Source organism: Antechinus flavipes, chromosome 4 (genome assembly GCF_016432865.1).
Source record: "Antechinus flavipes isolate AdamAnt ecotype Samford, QLD, Australia chromosome 4, AdamAnt_v2, whole genome shotgun sequence".
NCBI lineage: Eukaryota > Metazoa > Chordata > Mammalia > Dasyuromorphia > Dasyuridae > Antechinus > Antechinus flavipes.
The window spans coordinates 134698813-134721378 of record NC_067401.1 but is presented as its reverse complement, the minus strand read 5'-3'; the positions used below and the strand labels follow the sequence as shown (position 1 = coordinate 134721378).

The 22566-nt window shown below is 40.4% G+C and overlaps 2 protein-coding genes across 7 annotated transcripts in view; one reads left to right on the top strand and one right to left on the bottom strand.

The window, feature by feature from the left end:
* The first annotated feature begins 7411 nt into the window (after positions 1-7411).
* LOC127560223 (transcription factor CP2-like protein 1) lies at positions 7412-20959 on the top strand. Of its 6 annotated transcripts, none has more exons than XM_051994625.1 (15): positions 7427-10123; positions 10934-11088; positions 12200-12273; positions 12768-12873; positions 13066-13172; positions 14317-14469; positions 14614-14724; positions 15437-15534; positions 15911-15965; positions 16399-16492; positions 17917-18007; positions 18505-18587; positions 19122-19267; positions 19516-19567; positions 20432-20959. In XM_051994625.1, exons 1-15 carry the CDS (start codon positions 10041-10043, stop codon positions 20467-20469), a joined length of 1446 nt encoding a protein of 481 aa, XP_051850585.1. In that variant the 5' UTR covers positions 7427-10040; the 3' UTR covers positions 20470-20959. The 6 variants fall into 6 exon arrangements, with proteins under 6 accessions (XP_051850589.1, XP_051850588.1, XP_051850585.1 ...); XM_051994627.1 differs by having other exon boundaries at positions 7429-10123; positions 10937-11088; XM_051994623.1 differs by having other exon boundaries at positions 7429-10123; positions 15401-15534.
* Positions 20960-22321: 1362 nt separating this feature from the next.
* FBXL20 (F-box and leucine rich repeat protein 20) overlaps positions 22322-22566 on the bottom strand; it is a 110535-nt gene continuing 110290 nt past the window's right edge. The window contains exon 14 of the mRNA XM_051994630.1: positions 22322-22538. Within this exon, the coding sequence (XP_051850590.1) occupies positions 22440-22538 (99 nt within the window). The 3' untranslated portion in view covers positions 22322-22439. The remainder of the gene's footprint in view (positions 22539-22566) is intronic.

Genomic DNA, 22566 nt, shown 5'->3' with positions numbered 1-22566 from the left:
TAAACTCTTTATGATAACAATTTACATGCATATAGAGGACACCCTTAATGTAAATTGAGAAAAGAATAGGCAATTATTAAAAAATAACAATCTGTAGCAAGTCATATATTTAGTCTTGTAATTGGTAAAAAGTTGCAGAGAATTAAGGATACTACCATGTTTATTGTTTATTTACTAAACACACAAAAAAACCTTCATAGCTGAAAAAAACTATGATTACCCTCATTTTATATATAATATATATTTATTTAATAATAATTTTTTTTCCAAATACATGCAAAGATAACACAGTTTCACAAATTTTTCTCCCTTTCCCCTTCTCTCCCCAAATTAACTGTTTTTTTTAAATAGATTTTTTTATTTTCAAAATACATGCAAAGATAGTTTTAAACATTCACCCTTTGTGTTTAGAATTTTTCTCCTCTCTTTCTCCACTCCCTCCTTCCATAGTTAGCAAGTAATACATTATATATTAAACATGTATAATTCTTCTATACACATTTCTACATTTATCATGCTACAAATCAGATCAAAAAGGAAAAAAATGAGAAAGAAAACAAAAATCAAGCAAACAACAACAAAAAAGGTGAAAATACTGGGTTGTGGTCCACACTCAGTCCCCAGAGTCCTCTCTCTGGGTGCAGATGGCTCTCTCCATCACAAGTCCTTTAGAACTGGCTTGAATCATCTCATTGTTGAAAAGAGCCACGTCCATCAGAATTGTATCGTATAATCTTGTTGCTGCCATGTACAATGATCTCCTGGTTCTGCTCATTTCACTTAGCATCAGTTCATGTAAGTCTCTCCAGACTTCTCTGAAATCATCCTGTTGATCATTTCTTATAGAACAATAATATTCCATAATATTCATATATCATAATTTATATAGATATTCTCAGTTTCTAGTTTCTTGCCACTACAAAAAGGGCTGCCACAAATATTTTGTACACGTGGGTCCCTTATTAGCTTGGCCTACCCTTGAACACTTGATATTCTTCCAGTTGTTTAAATCTGACTTTATTTGTGTAGAAAATTTGTGTTCATATAGTTTCTGACTTTGTCTTGGCAGGTAGACTCTCAAATATTTTATATTATCTACAGTTATTTTAAATATTCTCTTTGTATCTCTTGCTGCTGAACTTTGTTGGTAATATATGAAATGCTGATGATTTATGTGTATTTATTTTGTATCCTGCAACTTTGCTAAAGTTGTCCATTGTTTCTAGTAGCTTTTTAGTTGATTTGCTAGGGTTCTCTAAGTATACCATCATAACATCTGCAAAGAATGATAATTTGGTTTCCTCATTACCTACTCCTAATTACTTAATTCCTTTGTGCAAAATTTTTAATTTAATGTAATCAAAGTTGTTCATTTTGCTTTTCACAATGTCCTCTACTTCTTTGGTCATAAATTTCCCCCTTCTCCAGAGATCTGATAGCTAAATTATCCCTTGCTTTCCTAATTTGTTTATGTTATCATCCTTTATGTTCAAATCAGATACCCATTTTGACCTTGTTTTGGTATGAAGTATGAGATGTAGATGTATGCTAAATATCTGACACATTATTTTCTAGTTTTCTCAGTAATTTTTATAAACAATGAGTTCTTATTCCAGAAGTTGGAGTTTGAAAGTTTATCAAAAACTAAGTTATTAGTATTTGATTATTTCGTTGTGTGTATCTAATCTATTCCACTGATCTATCACTCTATTTCTTAGGCAGTATCAAATAGGTCTGATTATTGCTGCTTTATAATATAGTTTTAGGTTTGGTACTGCTAAGTCACCATCCTTTGTATTTTTTTCCCATTAATTCCCTTGATATTCTTGACCTTTTGTTCTTCCAGATGAGTTTTGTTATTATTTTTCTAGTTCTATAAACTAATTTTTTGGCAGTTCGATTGGTATGGTACTGAAAAAGTAGATCAATTTGGGCAGAATTGTCATTTTTATTACATTAGATTGGCCTACTGATGAACAATTGATATTTTTTCCAATTGTTTAGATCTGACTTTATTTGTGTGAGAAGTGTTTTATAATTAGATTTTATGGCAGGTGGACCCCCAAATATTTTATTTTGTCTACAGTTATTTTAAATGGAATTTCTCTTTCTATCTCTTGATGGACTTTGTCAGCAATGTATAGAAATACTGATTATTTGTGTAAAGTTATTTTATATCCTGCAACTTTGCTAAAGCTGTGAATTGTTTTGAGTAGGGTTTTGAAAGATTTTCTAGGATTCTCTAAGTTTATCATCATATCATCTGCAAAGAGTAATAGTTTTATTTCATTATTGACTATCCTAGTTCTTTTAATTTCTTTTTCTTCTCTTATTGGTAAAGCTAACATTCCTAATTCAATATTGAATAGTAATAGTGAAAGTGAGTAACCTTATTTCATCTAGATCTTTTTGGGAATGCTTCTAGTTTATCCCCATTACAGATGATGCTTGCTGATAGTTTTAGATAGATGCTACTGGTCATTTTAAGGAAAACTCCATTTATTCCCATGTTCTCTTAGTGCTTCTAATATGAATAGGTGTTGGATTTTGTCAATTGCTTTTTCTGCATCTATTGAGATAACCATACTATTTCTGTTAGTTTGGTCATTGACATAGACAATTATGCTAATAGTTTTCCTTATATTGAACAAGTTCTGCATTCCTGGTATAAATCCTAATTGGTTATAGTGTATTATTTTGGTGATAACTTACTGTAATATCTTTGCTAATATTTTATGTAAGATTTTTGCATCAATATTCATTGGGGAAATTGGTCTATAATTTTTTTTTCTCTATTTTGACCCTACCTGGTTTAGGTATCAGCACCATATTTGTGTCATAAAAGAAATTTGATAGGACTCCTTCTTCTCCTATTTTTCCAAATAGTTTGCATAGTATTGGAATTAATTGTTCTTTAAATATTTGATAAAATTCACTTGTAAATCCATCTGGCCTTGGAGATTTTTTCTTAGGGAGTTGATTAATAGCTTGTTCATTTTATTTTTCTAAAATAGGACTATGTAAGTAATTTATTTCCTCCTCATTAATCTGGGCAATCTATATTTTTGTAATCATTCATCCATTTCACTTAGATTATCAGATTTGCCCAAATGTACTCTTAATGGATCTCTTCCTACAGGGTATATCCCATACAAATATTAAAATCTGAGATAATGGAATCTTCATGATAGATGTAACAACAGATAAATATGTTTGATGAGGGAAGATATTCCCCCCCCCAAAAAAAGGTATTATTATAATGGAGGATTTCTGAAATAGAATCAAAATGAAAAAGATAAAGATAATGGGCCCTCTACATGTTCTTGTGTTTGGAGACATCAAACCATGAAATAACTGTAGAACTTTCCTAGTCACTGCAAAGAATCCAACAACTCACACAGGAAAAATCTGTGAATGAAGAATACCTGCTGTCCAGACTGTGAGGGACAGGAGCTGGACCAGTGTTAAATATATAACAAGAACAGGTATCCCACATGGTAAGGGGTAGGATGATAATCACTGGATAAATCAAGGATGGAGGAGAGATAAACTGACATAAGCTAGTTGACCCTGGAGAGAATATTCTGGGACGGGAGCTTGAGATAATTATTATAATAACTCCACCTTTTTCATGAGTATTCCTGAAGAGGATTCCTGAAGCTAGCCAGACCTCTGAAGATCAACTCATCTCCACTGTAAGGGGGAATTGGAATAAAATACCCATAGTTTTTTTTTTTTTTAATCAGTTATCAGTATTAGCATTTTTACATCTTGAAATTCCTTGATTTTTCTTTTATCCCCATTGTATTTGCTAATCTGACTTCTTACTTTTCAAATATATTGTAATTGTTTCTGAGGCATATCGTCAAGTAGGAAGGCTAATTACGAAACAAACAAAAAATGAAATGACCCTCAGTTCTGTGAAGCCATTTCAGCAGTGATGAGGAAAGGAGACAAGGAGCACTGATAATCAAATAGTTTTTAAGACTATCTATAAATTTTAATTTTGCTATTGAAACTTTAATTGTGAGATCTTTGTTTAATGACTCAAAAATGCATATATTCCTAGAGAAGGTGAATCATGTCAATTGGAAATGGACAGAAGGACAAAAGATGTCACAGTAAATACTTGGGGATTTAGAGATGCAAAAAACAAAATTGGCAGGGTAGATTTTATCATATATCTAAAGAAAACATGAAAAATCAATTCGTGTGATATTTGATCATCCACATAACAGTACTAATAACAAGCATTTGCAAAAAGACTTCTATATAAATGACTGCATTATGTACCAGAATTGGATGCTAAGGAGAAAGAGGTGAAGAAATTTTGTGATGAACCTAATAAGACTTTCCAGATTAATGACATACACTTTGATACTTATCATGTAAAGACATTGTGCTAAGTGCTTTTCAATTATTTTCTCATTTAATTTTCACAACAATCTCTGGAAGTAGATGTCATTATTATCCTCAGTTTATAGATGAGAAAACTAAAGAAAACTTGCCTAGGGTCACATAACTTGTAAATGTTTGTGGCCACATTTGAACTCGTCTTCCTCATTCCATGTCTGTCAATGTACCGTATTGACTAGATGCTTTGATAGTAGAAATTTGGATGACTGCAAAGCTGATATTGCCCTCTATGGAAGTTGATAGATATTTTGGGGAAAGTATAATAATAAATATGAAGAACTCAAGAGAAAATTTAAAAGACTTGTATGAACTGTTACATAGCCAAGTAAGTGAAATGCAAAGAAAAATTTACACAATGATCACATGTAGAGATAATAGAAATAATTTAAAGGAAAACTTTTAGGTTAGTAAAACTCTGATCTATACAATTGACTAAAGAAGATTAATAATGAATTTATCTTCCTTCTTTTGGTGGTGGTGAATAACAGGTTTAGAATAAAGTATATACTCTAATATAGCTGATTCATTTTGCTTAAACAAACTTCTTTATTTTTAAAGAGAGAATTATGGGTCATCTAGGTGGCACAGTGGATAGAGCACCAGCCCTGAAGTCAGAAGAATGAGTTCAAATCTGGCCTCAGACACTTAACACTTTCTGGCTGTGTGATTCTGGGCAAGTCACTTAATCCCAATTGCCTTAGCCAAAAAACAAAAGTTATAAAGGGGCACAGAATGAGAAGAATAAAAACATTGTAAAAAAAAAAAGCAATAAAGTATTTATCTTTAAAATTATGCAACAAGGTCTATTTTGAACATAGGATCCGAGATTTAGAAGGGACCTCAATGGTCATCAAGCCTAGCCCCTTCATTTTCATTTTTTTCTCCATTTATCTAAATAATTATTTTTATTTTATCTTATTGTTTTCATTTTTCTCTGGTTATACGTGTACATTTTTTTGAGGCAATTGAGGCACCTAGATGCCCTACATTTATTTTTTAAATGCACATTTCTTTATAAATCATGTTGGGAGAGAAAAATCAGATCAAAAGGGGAAAAGCATGAGAGGAAAAAAAATAGAATAAGAAAAAGTAAATGACAACATATATTGATTTACATTCAGCCTTCAGCCCCTTCATTTTATATGAGAGGAAACTGAATCAGAGTTTTTAATTTGCCCAGAATATACAGGTAGCAAATATCAAATGTAGGTCTTCCTGAGTCTCAAATCCAGCATTCTATCTATTATTCCACCTACTTCTTCAAGGATAAAATAAGTAGGGAGTTGGCCAATGTGAGACTTGAGTCTAGGACAGTGATTATAGTGAGTTTTATAGTTTGGGGAGATATAGAATTATGCAGACATAATTATTGAAATTAAGGGGATTCATCTTTCATTTTCAAAGAGAGGTAGAGAGAAGAGGATCCAGGATTTCTCATAATTAATAACTGGCATCAGGAGACCCAACAAAAAGAATAGTCAAACAGAAAGGAAGAGAAGCAGAAGAGAACAATGTCACCAAACCAGTAAAAGGGAAAGGATCCAGAAGAAAAGAAGGGATGATCAGACATCTCAAAAGATGAAGAGAGTTTGGATAGCATGAAAACATGGGAATAATTAATTTAGTAGTTAAGTAATGGGAGGTTACCTTAGAGCAGCTTCACTGTGGGGGCTAAGATGGTGTTTGGAAGCTAGACTTTAAAGCGTTGAGAACTGGGGGAGAAGGAGAAGGGGAGGGAAGAAAGAGAGAAAAGGGAGAAGAAAAGGGAACAATATTTGAGTATAAAGGAGTTTGCCTGACAAAAGGGAAGAGAAGTATAGGACAATAGCAAGAGGGAATAAAAAGATCCAACCACGATTTTTGATCATGAAGGAGACTTGGGTCCCTTTGCTTTTTTCCCTCTTAAATAATCATTTTTAAATTTAAATTTTATTTTATGAAATTCCTATTTCTGTCCCTTCTGTCCCCCCATTGAGGAGGCAAGCAATATAATATCCATTATACAAGCAATATAATATCCATTATACATGTGTTGGGTCCATTTGTAATTGATGTTGAAGGAATTAATGAATAAGGAGAGTTGGTATATGTTAGAAAGAGAAGACATTAGGAGGTGAGCTAATAGGAAAGATGAGGATCAAGAGATGAGAGTAGAAGAGCTGACTTTGGGCAAGAAAAAAAACCATCTTTGGAGACTAGAGCAAAGATGAGAAAGTAGTTAAGTTTGGGTGTTTTTGTTTTGTTTTGTTTTGTTTTAAAATAAAGGGATTTGTTGAATAAAGGCAGATTTTAGGCCAGAAGGATTCAGACTACACTCACAGATAATCAAAAAAACTCTTTTACCTACATGAGATAATTGCTGGAGGAACTTCTTTTGCCCAGAATTTTATAGAAACCTAAGGGTACAATAAAGCAGTACAGTGAGCAGAACACTGGTCAAGTCTCTATGTGCCTCAGTTTCTCCAATTGTAAAGCATATAATGAGAAAACAATAGTATCTATCTCGTTGGCTTAAATGAAGTTATATTTATAAACTATTTAGCATAGTAGCTGGTACGTAGTAGATGGTATATAAATTATTATCCTAGTCACCCAGGTTTGTCAACATGGCATTATTCTTGACTGCTCACTCTATCTCACAGCAACTGTTCAAACAACTGTCATATCTGCTCATTGTTATCTCCATAGTGTCTTTTGCAACCATATTACTTCTCTCTACTTTCATCCTACTTAAGGATTTTATCACTTCTTCCCTGAAAGACTGACATAGCCTTCTCTAACTAGTCTCCTAATTCTAGTTTTATCCAGTCCATCCTTACGTGGCTTTTAAAGGGATTTTTTTCCCCCAGCAGACATTTGATCAGATCCCTTCCATACTCTGTAAACTCCAATAGCTCCCTATTGCTTTGTAGGATGAAATATAAACACACCTCTGCTTAGCTTTTAAAGTCCTTCATAACTTGGTCCCAAATTATTATCCATTATTTCCCTCTCTGCCTGCGAGAGTACAACCTAAATGGACTTCTTTCTGTTCCTTATACATGATACCCTATAGCAAAGCTTCTTAAACTGTGGGTTGAGATCCCACGTGGGGATCATGTAACTGAATGTGGAGGTGGCAGAAAATTTGGTAACAGTAAAGTTTCTGAATGCTCTACATCTTGCAGAATCAAATATTCCAAGATTTAATTCTTTATGTAGAAATAAACAAACACACTCATCAAGTTAGCGTGCAAATTTGCTTTATTTGTGGGGTCTCTTGATTGTGGTTTTACTTTCATCCAAACCACCTCTTCCACCTACCATCAGCACTTAATGATCCCTTTATTCCCACCCTCCCCTTTTTTCTGTTTAACCCCAAACAGCCAGATTCTGGGTAGAGATAAGAACTCTTGTTTAATATCAATAAGGGGCTAGGGGGTCTCCCTTTTAGAACAGAGTGTTTACCCACAAATAACCCCTCCCCTTCCATGGAAGATGACAAGGGGATGAGGAACCCTGGGATGTCCAGATCTGCTGCCTGCATTTACAAGTCTCCCTGCTCCTTGGAGGGAGAGCCTAGCCCAGGTCTGGACATCAAGCCTAGGATGCCCCAGTCTCCTGGAGGTTCCACCCCTCAGCCCCCAGGCTCCCAACAGTCTTGTTTCCACAACAGGACAGGCTGTGTGCCCTGTAAACTCGGTCCCTCCCCATTCCCAACCCTACGGCAGGGACACTGTGACCTGAATGGAGGTGGCAGTTCTGTAGCCTAACTCTTCTATCCAGAGCACCTTTTAAGAATGAGTTGGGTGCGACCCCTTCCCCCGCCCCTCTAAACCCAGGATCTCACAGCAATTTCCCCCTCCCCACCCTTAATGAGGAACTTTTCTCCTTCTGCCAGAACCGATAATTCCTTATGTTCACAGGATCTGTATGTGTATGCATGTGAGGATTTGTGTACTTAAGATTGTATGGATATGCACGTTTGTATTTATACATGTGTGTATTTATGCATATGTGTGGAAAGCTGTTTAAGTATACTGCATGTGAATGTATGTGGCAAATTGCTAATTTTAAAGCCAGGATCCCCAGGATCTGAGTTCAAGTCTCACTTCCAAGGCTCTGAATCTTCAATCAACAAACAAGCATTTATTAAGCATGGTCAGAGAAAGCTGAGTTTGATACCAGAGGTCCTGGGTTCAAATCCAGCCTCTAAAATTTCTCCTCCCTCATCCCCAACTTTGGACATGTCACTCTCTCTCTCAAATTTTGCCTCACACTCTAGCTCTGTGATCCTAGGCAAGCCGTGGTGCTGGATTTAGCAACAAGCCTTGGAGACACAAAGAAGTTTATTATCTACCCAGCACTGACACTATGAACATACAAGAATATACAGTATAAAGAGATACTGTTGTTGGTACTTCCTTCTCAAAAGGACCCAGGACATCAGGGAGGTGATGCTGCGACAGGCAAGTAAATGGGATTGAAGTGAGGAAAGGCTGGGCAAAGTCACCTGCCTCACTTTCCCCTCCAGAACCATCTGGGTTCAGTGGCCAGATAGAGATCAGGACCACTGGAGATGGGTCAGGAGGTTTGGGAATGGGAGTAGGGGAGGGGAAAAAAGGTACCTAACATCAGAAACACTGGCATTTGAGAAGAACCTTGATGGCTTCTAAGGCTTCTGATATAGGTGAGGAGGGAGAACAAATGTGGAGTGCTATGTATGAAGAATAGAAAATCAGTTTAGCTGGATAGAAGCGTGCATGTAAGGGAATAATAGGAAACAAACTGGAAAGGCCAGATTGGGGAGGGTTTCAAATGTCAAATGGAGGAGTTTAAAGCAGGTAAAGAGGAAGCCACTAGAGTAAGCAAAGTGACGTATATATGTATGTATACACACATAATTATATATATATATGAACATCTACTTCCCTGTCTGTTGTAGCCCCTATGTTTGCAACCCTTCTTCTCTATTCTTATTGTTTTCATGTATCTTCCTAAGATTGAGAGCTGGAAGGAAATTTAGTCATCCACAGCCCCCCACTCCCTCAACTCCTGCTTCCCCTATTTTAACCTCCCCACTCCCTGACTTCCCTTGTTTACAGAAAACTGAGACGCAGAGATTAAGTGACAGAGCCAGTAAGCATCTGAGGCAGAATTCAAAAGGGAAAAGAGGTAAACTGAATTTGAATCCAGGATCTTTGAGAGCAAATTCAGCTATCTATACTGTATTACAATGTACTGGAGAGGGGAAGGTGTAGGGAGAATTCCCAAAACTTGTTTTCCTCATCTCAGGATCCAGTCTCCTCTCCTGCCGAATCTCCCGTGGGTTAATAATTATTGGGGATCCCATTACAGCTGAGTCTGGGCCCCTTCCCAGCCTCAGCTGCCTTTGACCTGTCTCGGCTTTGGGAGGGGTCTTGCTTTCCAGCCAAACAGAGCCCCGGGCTGGGTCCCGCCTCCTCCCTGGATTACTTTCCCGGGACATATAAAGCCGAGACCCCGGTGGGGTTCCTCCCAGAGGAAAGAGCCTCTGCCCACCTCCAGGACACGTGGGCGCCGCGGCTGCTGTGGCCCCTCCTCTTCGATTCCCTTCAGCAGCACCATCGCCTTCCCCCACTCGGTGCCTTAGCCTCATACCCACAATGTTACTATGGCCCAACCAGCCAGAACATCTGTGGCCCAGCCCAGGGGAGCTCTACCCCTGTCCCCCTAGCAATCTGCTCAGGTAGGTGCTTCCTTCCCTCGGGATGCCCCCAAAGTCCCTTCTCTCTCATCCTCCGGCTGTCCCCGAGGGCAGTCATTTGCCATGATCCCCATGGTCAGTCCCTTCCGTTTCTCTTCATTGACTCCAATTTCCCCAATCTGCAGAATAGGAGATGTCCTGCTTAAGTAGGAAGTTTCTTTGAGGGGAAGGGGACTGAATGGGAAAAAAAAGGTGGGCGGAAATGCCTCTCTTATTTTGCAGATAGAGAAGCCTCCTGAATCCATCTGGGATTTAGTTATAATACGGTGGGTCTCCAAGCATTTCTTTGTATATCCTCTGGGATAGAGCAAGACTGGATCTTTTAGATTTTAAAACCTAGGAAGGTTTAGACAGGGATATACTTTTTCAGGCACTGTGCTTGAGCACTTCTGACTAGATTTCTGGTAGGATTTTTCTTTTTTTGCTGAGGCAATTGGGGTTAAGTGACTTGTCCAGGGTCACACTGCCAGAAAGTTAAGTTTCTGAGATCAAATTTGAACTCAAGTCCTCCGGACTTCAGGGCTGGTGCTCTATCCATTGCACCACCTTGCTGCCCCATCTGGTAGGATTTTCTAAGGAAAACCAAGTTTTTGAAAAGTAGAGAGGACACACTTAAAAGATATAAGAGAACTGGGAACCATCCTCTATTAGTTTGAGTTGCTAGTGGCCGAGGACTGGGGGAGAGAAGGCAGTTTTTGAGAGCTGGAGAAGAACCTATTCTTCTGGAGGTAAAAAAGAGACCAGAATGAGGTGGAGAACCTGACAACTAAGACAATGTCCATCTCATCTCAGCAGGGAGTCCCTGGCACTGCCTTACCTGAAGCAGGAGGACCCTTCTACCATGTCTACCTCAGACATGCACTGTCCAGTCTTCCAATACGTCCTCTGTGCTGTCACCTCTCCTGCTGTCAAGCAACATGAAGAAACACTAACCTACCTGAACCAGGGTATGACAAATAGGGGACATGGCTATTGGAAACTACTAGCGGGGTACTGTAATCTAATAGATGTTGCATTTGGATCCTTCCTCTGGCACTTGCTGTCATTAGTTTTAAATTTCTCATCTGTAAAATGGGGGTTACAGTTTTCCTCACAGTATGGTTGAAAGAGTTAAGCCCACCATTCCTTGAAATGCTATGTAAACATCAGTTGTCCTGTCTCTGTATCATTTCTGCCTGACTAGCACAGTACCTGGTACTTTGTGGTAGGTACTTGTCATTAAGAGGAATGGTGGTATAAGGGGTAGAGAGGCAGTTTTGGAATTGGAAAATCTAGCTTCAGATCCTACTTCTGATGAATACTGGTTGTGACCCTGGACAGGTCAATTTCTCAGTAATCCAGATACCTCTAAAAATAAGCTGTAGAAGTGCTTATTTGTGTTGTTAAACCTCACTGGAAACCTCCATAAAGACCCCTAAAGAAGAGTTGTTCAAGAAGACTACAAGACAACCAGTTCTGATGGACGTGGTTCTCTTCAACAATGAGATGATTCAAACCAGTTCCAATCGTTCAGTGATGAGAGAGAGAACTATGGGAACTGAGTGTGGACCACAACATAGTATTCTCTCTGTTGTTGTTTGCTTGCATCTTGTTTTCTTTCTCATTTTTTCTGGTTTGGTTTGATTTTTCTTGTGCAGCAAGGTAATTGTATAAATCTGTATACATATATTGGATTAAACGTATATTTCCACAATATTTAACATATATTGGATTACCTGCTATCTAAGGGAAGGAGTGGGGGAAGGGGTAGAAAAATTGGAACACAAGGTTTTTGCAAGGGTAAATATTGAAGAATTATCCATGCATATGTTTTGAAAAATAAGATTTAATAAAGGAAAAAGGAAAGAAAAAAAAGAATAGTTGTTAGTGGGATTGGATCCTGAATCCCACAATAGAGCAAAGATGATGGAGGTGAGCCCCAAGGAGGTCAGAAACTACAGCCAGCATCAGATGCCTGAAAATGGGCAATAGAAGATTTGGGGGAAGGGGGAATAACTTTGGTCTTCAGATGGTTCTCCCTGCTTTAAGGGTGACCGATTCCTATCCTCATCCTTCCAGGGCAATCTTATGAGGTACGGATGCTCTGTAACCCCAAACTAGGGGATGCTTCCCAGTGGCCCCGCCTACTGAAGGTGAGTCTCTTCTCACCTGGGAAGGGCTGGAAAAATTATCTTGCCTGGTGTCTTCTCTCTCCTCCCCGTCTTGGCCACTGGGCACCAGACTTCAGAGGCAGCCTAGCTCAAACAATGAGAGGTGGGAGGTCAGGAAGTCTAAGACCCCCAACCACTAACTATCAGTGCAAACACAGATCTCTTAAGTCACTTAACAAAACTCAGTTTTCTTACCTGTAAAATGGAGGTGACTTAAAAGTGCCAGTCTTCCCTCTGAGAGGCACAAATGAGATCCCATATTTTAAAATGCTCTGCAAACAGAAGCATCTTGGTCAAGTTCCCATACATCTGATTATTAAGCAGCCTTTCTACTCATTGTCCAGTTGTCTTTTTATTTAGAGGGGGAAGGGTAGGAGAGGAGAGGTAGTTTAAATCAAATGGACAGGATGGAAGGTTCTTGGAAACTGGACTCTGGAATTTCCCAGGTGTCTAACGTGGGTGTCTGATGTCCATAGAGCGTGGTACGTGTGGTCTTCCATGACCGCCGCCTGCAGTACACAGAACAGCAGCAGCTGGAGGGCTGGCGCTGGAGCCGCCCAGGGGACAGGATACTGGATATTGGTGAGGAGTGTGAACAGAGGGGCAGGGGAAGAGGTTGCAAGAGCCCTCCTGCTGGGGTTCCTTGGGTACTCAGGGTGAGGCCTTTACCAGGCCGTGGTGGGGGAGGCTTTGGGGGTGCTGTCACTTTAGTGAGTCCCTTTTTGTGAAGGAGTTTAACTCTAGTGCCTGTCTGCCTTTCCCCCGTGTCTCCAGATGTGCCCCTGTCAGTGGGGGTTGTGGAGCCCCAGATGCTGCCCTCACGCCTCAACACAGTGGAGTTTCTTTGGGATCCTGCAAAAAGGACATCTCTCTTCTTGCAGGTCAGGGGTTAGGACACTCCCAACGCCATTCCTGCCCTCTAGTCTATCACTACCTGGGTAGTCTCACTACACGTCCTCCCGGGACCTAGGTAGTGATAGACTCAGACAGACATACTTAAAACGAATAGTATAAGAAACTTGGCCCACGAGTGGTGCCCAAGGAGCTCAGAGGCACCTGTGGAGTCGCGGTAGGCTTCAGGGAGCTGGTCCTTGAACTGGGCCGGCCTTCTGGCAAACAGGATCCTCTGAGCAGATGGTTACCCTCACAGGCTTCGGTAAGGGCAACCAAGATGATGTGGTGTCAAACACTGGACTGGGTTCTAGTGACACTAACTGGCAACATGGTTCAGGAAATCATGGATGCTCCAGAGGATTTGGGTTCAAATTTCATACCAGTTACTCTGGGCATGTAACTTAAGCCCCTGTATCTGTTTCTTTCTCTGTAAAATGATGTGTGGGACTCTTCCAGATCTAGATGATTGTTCTTGGGTCATTGTTTCTTAATCAGTAATCTTTTCATCTTGAAAAAAATAATTTATATGCCAAACACTTTACAAATATCTCATTTGATCCTCACTATTACTATCCCCATTTTACAGATGAGAAAACTAAGGCAGAGATGAAGTCTCTGATCCAGAGTCACTCAGCTAGTAAATACTGGGAGTGTGGATTTGAACTTAGGTCTTACTGACTCTGGTTTCAGTGTCCACTTAACTGCCATAGCTAGGAGGTGGGCTTCAAGACCCTCCCAGGTACACAATCCTTGGACAGACAGGTAAAGTACCCCAGGTAGGAAGAGAGGATAGACCATGGGGTTCCTAGCCATTTGTGCGTGTGCATGTGTGTATGTGAGATGACAGCCATTTGTGCATGTGCATGTGTGTATGTGAGATGACAGGACAATGGGTCTCTCTGGTAGTCTGGTGAGGACTATGGACCCCTTCTCAGAATCATGTGTTTAAATGCATAAAATAAAATAGACCACAAAGGAAATAAGTTATTTTAAAAGTCATAAATTTTTTTTAATTTGCAACCCTCATATGAAGAACACCGAAAATAGATAAAAATCAGCTTTTTGACCCTCTTTGGTAATAGGAATTCTGGGCCTTTTTTGTCCTCTTATCGCCTTCCTTTTCTATCATAGGTAAATTGCATCAGCACAGAGTTCACCCCTCGAAAAAATGGTGGAGAGAAGGGTGTCCCCTTTCGCATCCAGATTGACACCTTCAAGCCAAGTGACAAGGGGATACCTATAGAACATCTGCATTCAGCCAGCTGCCTCATAAAAGTCTTCAAGGTATCATCCATTTGGGCCTGAAACTGTCCTCTTAGACCCTAGAACTATCTCCAGTCCTTCCTGAATTATTTGTCTGGAGGGGGTGGTGTTGAAAGAAGGGGGTTAGGCTAGGACTCTGAAGTTTCCACATGGACTCCTCTGCAGCCTAAAGGGGCTGACAGGAAACAGAAAACTGACAGAGAGAAGATTGAGAAGCAGTCACCACAGGAGAGAGAAAAGTACCAGCCAGCCTATGAGACTACTGTCTTCATAGAAGTGAGTATATGTGTGGGACCATCCCTACTAGGACCAGGCGTTGATATTCTTGGTATAAAGCCTTCTGTAACTTTGTCTTAGTGGAAGAGCACCATAAGCAGTTGGGAAAACTACATGGAAACATTTAAAAACTAAACACAGAGGAAAAAGGCAAAAAATTTGGAGGAAAGCATAGACAAGCAAGATCATTTTGCGAGCAAAATGTAGAATTAACTTTAAAAAAGAAAACTAAATGGTGTGAAACAGATATTCATGATCTCATGTAGAATCTTCTTTTGTTCTGCTGCAAGGGCTGGCTCTTTGGCAGTATTTAAATTCAGGATTAAAAAGAAAAACCAAGACTCAGAGAAGGTCACTTTTAGAGAGCATGCCAAGAGAAAAACCCTAATCTAACTTATTAGTACAGACCTGGATCCACACTGATTTTAATTTTAATTTTTTAAAGAATGGAAACTGGGGAGGTAGGGGGGAGGGAAGAAGAGAGATCCTGGTACTCCCAGCAGCTCCCTCCCCTCCCCTTCCCCCTCCAAGATCTATGTTCTCCCTTCTCCACAAGACCTACCTTCCAGGCAAAGAAGAAATCTGTTCTAAGGGCCACCTGGGTGTATCCCAGAGGGAAGCAAAGCTAGAGTTAACAGCTCATAAGTCCCTTTCCTTTCCCAAACCCCAATCTCAGGGGATCACAGTGTTTACCATGGCCTTTCCCCGCCAGTGTTCACCATGGCCTGAAACTTCTACTGGTCTTCACACTTCTCCCAGCCCTCCGGGCCTGACTTCTCCCCACTCTTTCAAATTCCTGACTCATGAGAGGTGAGTAGATACTGGGCAGTGAAAAGAGGATTGGTCTTGTTTTTTCTTCATTCCCTTCTTTTTCCTGTCTAAGGTATGATGAGGTCAAGGGAGATTAAAGAGGGGAGGGAAATTACCCTGATTCATCCACAAATATTTATTGAGCCCATTTCAACCGAGCACAGAGAGTGGGGCACAAAGAAGGATGGGACTCAGTCCTTACCCTCCAGGTGCTTCTAGTTTAATAGGGACAGAGATAAGACTGGTACACAAATAACCTCTTTCAGTCCCAAGGTACAAGATGGGAGTACAAAGGTTAAATTTTATAGGATATCTCAGAAGACAGGAGCAACAACCCAGACTCCAGCCTTTCAAATCCTGTTTGCTCTCTCTTTAGGATCTGTTCCTCCCCACCCTTCTCTCTGGACAACTCAGTGGACAGTCCTGGTGAGGTAAATCTCTTCCCTTCCCCGCTAAGGCCTGTGATGACTGCTTCATCCCTTTTCTCAAGAGTGTCACCCTGCCCTCTGGCGGCCATGCTTGGCATTGACCTGAAATTGGTTGGGCAGGCAATGCCAGGGATAGTATATACATTTCTCTAGCACCTTAAAAGGTTTTACAAAGTGATTTCCTCAAAACAATCTTTTGAGGTAGTCATTGTAAGCTTACGGTCCCTAATGAGACACACAGAGACTTTCCCACCACCAGCATCTTCCCTGGGCACCGATCCTCCCCCAACCTACCCTTTCTGTTTAGCCTGTCATTTGAACACTTCTTGCACCTTCATACTCCAATCAATTGTCTGGTGCAAAGAAATACTTACCCAGGGGTTGTCTGTTATCAACGGCTATTTTAATACGCTTTGCCTTCTCCCTCCCTCCTCAGGCTCTCAGCCCCGGGGCGTCTATTTCAGAGACTCAGCAGTGGTTACATCGCCATCGCTTCTCTGGCTACAGTAGGTTGCTGGCCAACTTCACAGGTGAGGCTGTCCCCTTGCCTCCTTTGCTCTGGGGTGGGCAGGCAGGACTCCCGAGTCTATCTTAAAGAACTATGATAGGAACCTCTTCTCTTAGTGCCCGGCTTAGTAAATGAATAGCTAATTATTCCCGTTTTATAGATGAAGAAACTCCGGCTAATTCATGTCTGAGTCAGGATACAAACTTGAGACATCCCGATTCCAAGTACCCTATTCCCTGAAACACCTCTAAGTCTTTCAATCTTGCTGACTAAGAAAATCTGCTTCTCTCCCATCCACTTCTGGGGGCAGAAAGGTGCTGGCAATGCCATAGAAATTTTAAAAATTTTCATGTACTTGGGTTGCCTTGAAATGAATCTCCTTGTATGCTGGCCCTCTTCCCTTCCTCTCCTTCCCTCCAAATACTTCTATAGCTCTTACTTACCTAGGGGCGAGTTAATAAAGAACTGTGATCTGGTGACACTAAAGCTAGTGTCCCTAAAGCTAGACTTAAATCTTTTAGAGCCAGTTTCTTGATCTATAAAGTGGGACTATGGTAACTTGGTGGCCCAGTGGATATAGTGCCGGGCCCAGTTCCAATCGGGCCTCAGACATTAGCTGTGACCCTGCACTATTCACTTAAATTTGTTTATCTTAGTTTCCTCATCTGTAAAATGAGCTGGGGTCACAGAGAAGTGGGGCTAACAAGACTTACACTACCTACAGGACTGCAGTAATAATAATGACTAGCACTTTAGAAAGCACTTTTCAACAATCATTCTCATTTTATTCTCACAAGAGAATACAATAGTTGTATTCTCACAACAGAGAAGTGGATGCTATTATATCTAATTTGTTTTTGAGGAGGAAAAAAGCAGTAGATAAAGAGACACACGCAGTTTCACACGAGCATTGTCTTGGGAGAACTAGATCTGAAGGGAAATCCAACACTTTCTCCATTGCATCACTCATCTGCCTACACTAAGAATTGTAGAGAATTCTCTTAACAATAATTAATTTTACAGAAAAAACCCTTGATATTGTCCTCATGGGCACACAGCTGCATGTTATAAGAAAATCACTTTACAAACATCTATTAGGGTAATATGTATTTTTTTATAGTTGTCAAGCAGGCTCATCAAATTGCAGGCCCTTGAGGAGTCCTTTGCCTCTAGCTGTATGCCCAGGTGTGTGCTAACCAATAAACAGCATGTTTACAAAGTTTGAATTGTCTTTTCAAACATGTGACCCTAGATAAATCATCTACAATATACCAAGTAACTAAGACACTAATATTAGAAATGTGCATCTGACAAGGAAGGTGTCTAGAAATGTGCATCTGACAAGGAAGGTGTCTAATTGCCTAAGGGCTTCTTTGGTAGTTTATTCCCAAAGGTCTCCTCTTCCTTCCTAAAGGCTCTTCCCCAAGATCCCACTATGTCTTCTAGGTGAAGATTTGCTAAAACTCTCCCGCCAGGACCTTATCCAGATTTGTGGAGCTGCAGATGGGATCCGTCTCTCCAATACCCTCAAAGCAAGGTACTAAACTTTGCTCTGCGCACCAGGCCTCTTCCTCTCTAGCCTTTTCCCTTCAAATCTCAGCTAGTCCCACCTTCTACAGAATGCCTTTCCCCATCCCCCTTAGTATTGTTGCCTTCTATTTTGTCTCCAATTTACTCTGCATGTATCTAGTTTATACACAGTAGCTTGCATGTTACCTTTGAGAGTAGGGGCTTTCACTTTTCTTTGTATCACCAATACTAATAAGTCCAAGTACTTAGCACAGTGCCTGGCATGTTAATGGATTGAAAGGTAAGGCATCAGTGAGGAATTATCTAGTCTTGAGGTAAGGGTGGGAAACAACTCTCTCCCTTCTCACTTCTAGCAGCCAGCTAGGTCAGTTACTCCTGGTACCAGCCTGACACTTGTAAAGGCCCTTCAAAGGCCATGGAGATCATTTCCTATGGTGTATGACAGAAGGTGGGGAAGATTTTTATAGGGAAGAGAGAGGTTAACAGGTTGTATCTCTGGCCCAGGCCCATCCGTCCCAGGCTTACCTTGTACGTGTCTCCTGAGGCCCTGAAGCCAGGAAGTGAGAGCCCACAGAGTCCAGACTCAGGTACAGATGCCATTTCCACTGCTTTCTCCCATCAAGTGGAACCACAGACATGAAATCCTTTCTTGTTGCCTGTGGGATGGGAATGGGGCTGGGCAGTTTACATAATACCCAGATCTGATCTGACTGTGGCCCTATGTCAGTTTGCCATCAGCTTTGTCAGGAACCCAAGAGTTCTTATCTCTTAAAAGTCAGATTCCTTCCTTTTCTTTCTCCTAAGTCCAAAATGAATGCTCAGCAGTTTTTCCTGATCTCCCATCTTTTAATATCCTGTTATATAACCTATTTTCACCTATAGGTCCTTTTTAAGAATAGCTTTCTGTGGGTAGGGGCTGGGGTTTCCAAGTTAGAATTTTTCATTTTTTTTCCTTCCAATTGCTCTGCATTAGGTTAAGGACAGTCCTGGGTGGGGATCAGCAATTATGCTCTATTGATAAGCCCCCTCAAGCTGTTTGTACTTTTCTTGATCCAGTCTCAGGTTACTGCCAAGATCCCTTGGTCCTGCCTTTCCTTACTCACTCATCCTGCTGCCTCTAGGGTCTTACCAGCAGGTATATCTTGATGAACTCAGCACTGCTGAATTGACTGGAAAACTGGCTGACCTCCTGTCTCTCCCAGCCAATCAAATCCATCGGCTTTTTCGCCAAGGCCCTACTGGCATCCACGTACTCATCAGTGATCTGGTAAGAGAATCCCTGCATCTTTTTCTCTGCAGCCATCTCTTTACTACAGCCCAGTGTATAAACCTGTCTCTTTTAGACTTTAAGATATCCAATTTGATGTCTCTTACTCTCGGGTTTAGACATTTTCCCTCTGATCCAATCTCCATTAAGCTGAAGTTTGCCTTGATTTGTCCTAACTTGGGGGCAAGGAAGAGAACATCTAACCACTTTTTTCCTTACTCAACACCCTTTTCTTGACTGCTCTGCAGGTAGTCCAAAATTTGGTGGATGAATCCTACTTTGTGGCTGTGGCAAAGAAAGGTAGGACAACTGAGAGGACAAACTGAGTGTCAGAGATGGCTCTGTTCTGGCCATATCTTAAACATGCAAGATGTAGGGACAGAGGGAAGCAAGAGAAGCACAAGACAGTGTGATATAGTAGACAGCACTGATGATAGTAGAACTAGGAAGACTTGAATGTGAATTCCCACTGTACACTTCGGTGTGACTCTGGGCAAATCACTTAAACTATAAGCATTCTAGGCAATTCATATATTCATTTCTGATTTACAATGGTGGAGGGAATTCTTCACTGGTTATTTCCCTACATATCCTACCCCCACATTGCTGCTCTCTAGACTATGGTCTAAGGGAAAACAAGTCCTAACAACATAAAACAATTATAGGGAAAAATGCCAAAATAAAGATACAGAGCATGCTCTAGAATGGGGGTTCTTAACCTGGGGGCTATAAAATTTATTTCAATAAAACTGCTTTCCTTTTATACATTTAAAAACATTACTGTGAAAAGAGGTCCACAGGCTCCACCAGGTTTCCCAAAGTATCCCTAAAGACAAACAAGATTACAATCCATTTTTTAAGCAATTCAGAGGAAGGGGAGAACACTATAAGTGATCTTCACCACACTGTAAGCCAGACAGATAACTAAGGCTTGAGAAGATCCATTATTTATCTAAGATGATACAATTGTAGCCAGTAAGTGCTATGGGTCCAAAATGGGGAAATGCTACTGTGTGCTTGAGTGCTGAAGGAGAACTTCCTGAAGGTGGACTTTATTTGATGGATCCAGGAACTGGACCACCTGCAGATCTACAGGAGTTGGGGGTGGATTGGTTCTGAGGACAAGAATACCTACTTAAAAACTGCCCCTTTTACTATTTCCAGTTCAGAATCCAGATGGCTATCACTTGTTTCTGAGTTAGACCCCAATAGGGTATCCAGTCAAGACCAGAAGAAACGAAGCAACCAAATAAGCTGAATCACTGCTAGGCCCTAATTGTGGCCACAAATAGTTTAAAAACTCCAAATACTTGAGACTAGTGCATGTGTCAAGCAGCTGTCACAGGCTTCTGCTCTTCATTTCCTGGAGAACAGGAAAAACAGGATAAACTCCTGCTTCTAGCCTGTTTCATTCTTGCTCACCAAGAAAGGCACACAGAGTCCTAGGCTCAAAAGGCTTGGCCTTATCCAGGCTGCACCAGGAAGAGGCATTCTGAAAGAAATGGCACTGTGAGACTAGCCATGAAGTGTTGGTTGCCCCCTGATGGAATGTTTCTCAAATCCTTATGTGAAGGAGACTATCCATCAACATCACTGCGAATTCTCAACTGCTGGCCGGCCTACTCATACTTGTCCTGTACCCCAACCTTTTTTTCTTATAAATTCATTAAAAATAAACAAACAAACAAAAAACACCTGGTTTTTTATCCTGGCTGCATAGCCAGTAACTTGAAAATTTTCAAGATATCAAGGTGGTTTCCAAGGTTTGTTAATTCTATCTTGTGCCTACTCTGTCATCTGTAATATCTGTGCCAAGAGGCAGTAGGACTAGGACCTCATCATTCTATCATGCTTTGGACCCAGTGCAGCAGAGCCAAATGCTAAGGAAGGCCCTTGGTCATGAGCAGAAAACCTTAATAATTCAGTTAATTAGTTTTGACTCCTTGCTGGCTGGTTATTCATATCTAAATACTCAAATAAATTCATGACAAGGTTTTGAAACTTTGATTCTAAAAGAATTTGGATTATACCCTATAGAAACACAAATATATTTGTTGCAGCCTACAGATATGGCTCTACTCTTGGGACCTAGTCTTATAATAAGCTACTTTTGTAGAATGAGAGAATTGGACTGACAAAATTTCTAAAGGTTATCTCCAGATGTATTATTCTGAAACTCCTTACCAGGGTCCTTGAGATATTAATTCTAATTTAATTTCAGTCAGAAATGTTGAGGTGGGCACAAAACACTTGACATCAGTATAAGCAGAGGATGCCACCAACCGTTTTAAAACTCAAGGTGAAAGGAAGAATCTAGAAATAGCATCAGGAGGCCCAGATCTATCTTAGCCGAATCTGGTCAGGAACCAGTCAAAAATTGGTATGGCTACTCACAGGGGAAAGGGAATAGAAACCTAGCAGTTTTTGTTGTCTTAGATTAAGTGGTGAAAGGGACCTTAAAACATCTGGCCCAGAGATGTCAAACTTACAGCTTTCCAGTGATGCCCAAACTAGATTAAAGTGTAATTGGGAACTGCTTAACAAAATAAAAATTTAACATAAGGAGTGTTAATTGGTGGTTTTCTAAGTCATTATGTAGAGCATAGAGATCCACTTCTACTTGAGTTTGACACCACTGCTCTAGTCTAATTGTAATTCACAGATGAAGAAACCAAGGTCCAGAAGGGTAAAGTTAACTGCCCAAAGATCATGAGTATGAGAACTGGGACTTTCCTGATTCAGAAGTCAAGTCTTTGTTCGACAATAGCCTGGCCTTCCCCTACTCTCTGAGGTTCAGGAATCTTAATCATTCTATGGAAAAAAAGTCCAACAGATGAGAAAACCAAAATTGGGAGGGAAGCCTGGGATGGGGCTCATAGGCCTCTCCCCTTCTTTTGTAACAGCCATACAGGGATAAAAAATGATTAGGCATTTGTAAGGAGGAAGAAAAGCTTTGTTTCTGCTGATGATTGGCCCTCTTTGCTCCTATGGTCCATTATTCAACTTCACCGCCCATAAACCCACCTGAGAGGGTCAGAGAAGGGAGAAGGTCCCTTTTATTATTTCGTGTAGTGATTTATTAGAACAAGAGTTACTGGATTCCCCATCTCCACAAATATATGAAATAAGTCTCAGAATGAAAAGGAGGTACCTGAGACATAATGGAGGTTTATCACTCAGCCTCCTCTAGCTTCCCACTTCTAAGCCCCAGGAACCACCACTCAGTCAGGCCATTTCCGCAGCAAAATGAAAAGTCTTCACAGCTTATTTCCTTTAATTACATCATAAAACAATATTAG

What these genes read in the sequence shown, in the direction of transcription:
- LOC127560223 (XM_051994623.1), top strand. Translation starts at nt 10,041, where the DNA reads ATGTTACTATGGCCCAACCAGCCAGAACATCTGTGGCCCAGCCCAGGG. An exon ending in ACTAACCTACCTGAACCAGG is followed by an intron (nt 11,089 to 12,199) that starts GTATGACAAATA and finishes TCATCCTTCCAG; the next exon opens with GGCAATCTTATGAGGTACGG. An exon ending in GGACAGGATACTGGATATTG is followed by an intron (nt 12,874 to 13,065) that starts GTGAGGAGTGTG and finishes CCGTGTCTCCAG; the next exon opens with ATGTGCCCCTGTCAGTGGGG.